Consider the following 3,985-nt stretch of genomic DNA (forward strand, 5'->3'; position numbering starts at 1 on the left):
CCTTCAATTTTTTTTATTTTTTTTTTAAGATTTAATTTTTTAAAATTAAATTAATAAAAAATTAATATTTTAATCAGATAAAATTGGGAGTTTTAAGTGGACTAACGACAGTTAACAAAAATTGACTGTATGGAGTTTTCTAGTAGTTTCAAGTGACCCAAGGACTAAATTTCCAAAAAAAATTACCCAAGGAGTTTTTAAAAAAAGTGCGTTGACCTAAGAAGTTTATATATAATTTCCCTTAAAATTAAGGGAGATTAAAATTATTTTTTTTAATCTAAAATATTGTTTTTTTTTAATTATTTTTTGTATTGGGACATGTATCCTATTTATGGCTCGAGGATTTCTAAGAAAAAATCTCAGCCATGAACTGGATACTCTCCAGTCCATTATGGACTGGAGAGGATCCTATTCCATTTAATAAGCCATGTTTCCTCATTAAAAGCTGAAACATGACTTATTTTATACGATTAGATGAGATTAACGGCTGAAATTTATGAATTTAAGAATCTCAAATTTAAAGGGAATTATAGGAGATCTCAATCCTAAATAAAGTTAAACCATGAGGTCAAATGTATTTAACCCAAAAAAATTGGGAAATGCTTGGTGTTCTTCTAGTGTTTTTCTAGTGTTCTCCCAACTGTGATGTGACTTTTAAAATCACCAATAGATTAAAAGTCAATAATGTAAATCTCAAATTCAACGGGAATTTTAAAAGTCACATCACAGTTGGGAGAACACTAGAAGAACACCTAGCATTTCCCCAAAAACTATATATATAATTGAGGGTGTAAATATAATTTTTGAAATGAATTATTATTTTAATTTAACACTTGGTGTTTTTCTGCAGTTCTTTGGCTGAACATTTTTTGAGCTTGTGGAATCTGACATAGCAAAACAGTGGGCATGGAAGTGGTGGCTGCGTTTGTTGTTGAAGCAGTGGTAGCAACAGGCCGGGTTCTCGGTGGCTCTATCAATTCTTGGATCAAGAACACTGTCAAATTCCAATCAAACCTTGGCATTTTGGAAAAGGAGATGGAAGACCTCTTGGCTGTCAAAGAGGAAGTAAAAAATGAAATAGAATTAGCTGAGAAAGAAGGAAGAATAGGAAGACCTCTAGTTACAAAGTGGCTTGAAGAGGTTGAAGAGCTTCTGCTTGAAGCCGAACAGATTCATCTAGCAGCAACACCTTTTAGACGTTCTGTAAATTGTTGTAAGCTGTATAGCCTAAGGAGGGAAGTGGCAGAAAAGCTCAAAGAGATAGAGAGGCTTGCAAAAGCTGGAAATTCCTATATTGGTGTTGTGACTCTCGGTAATTCAGCGCCCACAAAAGTGGAGCATATTCTTGGACCTTCAATTCAAGATCAATCAACAGCATCAAAAAATTTGGATGATACTATGATTCTATTGTCTGACGATAAAATCCGGAGGATTGGTATTTGGGGGATGGGAGGAGTGGGCAAGACTACACTGATAAGAACCTTGAACAATAAACTCAAGAGTAGTTCAATGCAGCCTTATGGCATTGTTTTATGGGTTACTATTTCCCGGAATTTGGACATGAAAAGAGTCCAAACAGAAATAGCTGAGAGATTGAATTTGGAAACAAAAATGGGAGAAAGTATGAAGAGATTGGCTCATCGACTTTATGAAAGACTTAAGAAGGAAGAAAAATTTCTGCTCATTCTAGATGATGTGTGGGAGAATATTGATTTGGACAATTTGGGTGTCCCGCAACCTGAAGATCATAAGGGTTATAAAATCATATTGACTACTCGATTTTTGGATGTTTGCAGGCTCATGATGACTGATGTTGAAGTTACAGTGGCTGTTTTACGTGATGAAGAATCTTGGCAATTGTTTAGTAAAAATGCAGGGAATGTGGCCAGTTTGGAACAAATTAGACCAGTTGCAAAAGCTATTGTTAGAGAATGTTGCGGATTGCCTTTGGCCCTCGTCACAATGGGAGCTGCTATGAGAGGAAAGACAAAGGTCGAACGGTGGAAGCATGCCTTAAATGCATTGCAAAGATCAGTGTTTTGTCCACCAGACATCGCTGATAAGATCTATAAGCCATTGAAGTGGAGTTACGACTCATTAGAAGGTACAAAAATGAAATATTGTTTCTTGTATTGCTCTTTGTTTCCCGAAGACTTCTCAATTTCAATAAGTGAACTTGCACAATGCTGGCTAGCCGAAGGTTTCCTAGATGAGCAAGAAAACTATGAAAATTCATTTCATAGAGTAATTGACTTGATTGAAAATCTAAAGGATTCTTGTATGTTGGAAGATGGTGCTCGTAAGAACACTGTAAAGATGCATGACGTTGTTCGTGATGTTGCCATATGGATTGCGTTATCGTTTGAGGATGGATGTAAATCCCTTGTTCAGTCAGGGATTGGCTTGAGCGAGATGTCAGCTGTCGAGTTATCAAATTCTCTTAAAAGAGTTTCGTTCATGAATAACAAGATAAAAAGGCTGCCAGATTGTGTGGTACAATGTTTAGAGGCCTCCACTTTGCTACTACAAGATAATCCTCCTCTTGACATAGTTCCAGAGAAATTCCTGCAAGGATTTGAAGCACTCAAGGTCCTGAATATGGGTGGAACCAGCATCCGCTCACTACCTTTTTCTCTAATTCAACTTGGTGAACTTCGTGCTCTTCTTTTAAGGGGTTGCTTCTATCTTGAAGAATTACCTTCACTCGAATGGCTTAGTAGACTTCAAGTACTTGACCTCTCTGATACTCGTATCAAAGAATTGCCAAGAGGGATGGAAAAATTGAGCAACTTGAAGCAACTGTACCTATCCCGCACTAACTACCTAAATACCATTCAAGCTAGAATTATATCTCAGTTGTCTTGTTTAGAGGTTTTGGATATGACACGCAGTGCTTACTATTTCAGTGTGAAGAGAGATGTACAAGAGGGAATGGCATGTTTTGAAGAGCTAAAATGTCTTGAGCGATTACTTGTCATCTACATCAAATTGGAGAGAATCCCATGTTTCAGCAATGAAGATCTTTCCTGGATAGATAGATTAAGACAATTCCACCTTTTCTTCGGCCCAGCAGAGAAATTCTTAGCAACTACACATGGAAAAAGAGCGGTGCATATCAAGAATCTTGATCTTCGTTCAGAAGAACAGATTGGACCATTGTTGAGTAATGCAAGTTCTCTCGACTTGCGTCATTGTTCGGGACTGAGTGATATGCTAGAAGACTTGGTCATTAACAGTGTTGGCTGCTTTGCTGGTTTAAAATCTCTTACTATTCAGAAATGTAAGGGCAATTCATGGCAAGGAGGATGTGCTGCCCACAATGATCTTCTACCAAACCTAGAGGAACTTTATCTCCGAGACCTGAATTACGGAGAAAGCATTTCAGAAATGTTTGGCCATCTTGGGCTAAGGTTTCTTAAACTAAAATTAATAGAAGTGGAATGGTGTTTTCAAATGAAATATCTTCTTCGATGTGGTGACTTTATTCAGGACCTGCCAAACCTACAAGTAATCAAGGTACGACACTGTTTCTGGTTGGGTGAGCTCTTTACTCATCATTACATGCAATATATGGCTCCAGATACTGTTGTTCCAAAACTACGCATATTGGAATTGGAGCGCCTTCCCAAATTAGGTACTCTTTGCCGAAACCAAGAGACATGGCCGCTTTTAGAGCAGGTTCATGTGTCTGGGTGTGATCTTGTTAGGAAGCTGCCTCTTACCGATCAAAATGCAGAAAATTTAAAAGAAATTAAAGGAGAATCACGATGGTGGAACAAATTGGAGTGGCATACTGACACAACGAAATCAAGTCTGCAGCCTTTTTTCATTGAATTTAAGGCATTTTAGAACCTGGGTAAGAGGGAGTGAGTGAGAGTTTTTATTGATTGAGGTGTTCATTATTGTTTTTTTGTCTATTACAATTTTATTGTTTGGTTTGTTTGTGAGAATTGTTGTATATGTAAGCTTTTCTATTTGCACTAAT

General features: G+C 37.1%; 1 protein-coding gene across 2 annotated transcripts in view; it reads left to right on the top strand.

Annotated features, from left to right (window-relative positions):
* The window catches only part of LOC132175611 (disease resistance protein At4g27190-like), a 7,709-nt gene extending 3,735 nt beyond the window's left edge, over positions 1–3,974 (top strand). For both annotated transcript variants that reach the window (XM_059587608.1, XM_059587609.1), the window contains one exon: positions 851–3,974. In XM_059587608.1, coding sequence (XP_059443591.1) covers positions 907–3,849 — 2,943 coding nt within the window. In that variant the 5' untranslated portion in view covers positions 851–906 and the 3' untranslated portion in view covers positions 3,850–3,974. The remainder of the gene's footprint in view (positions 1–850) is intronic.
* Positions 3,975–3,985: the final 11 nt, after the last annotated feature.

Source organism: Corylus avellana, chromosome ca3 (assembly GCF_901000735.1).
Source record: "Corylus avellana chromosome ca3, CavTom2PMs-1.0".
In the NCBI taxonomy this organism is placed as follows: Eukaryota; Viridiplantae; Streptophyta; class Magnoliopsida; order Fagales; family Betulaceae; genus Corylus; species Corylus avellana.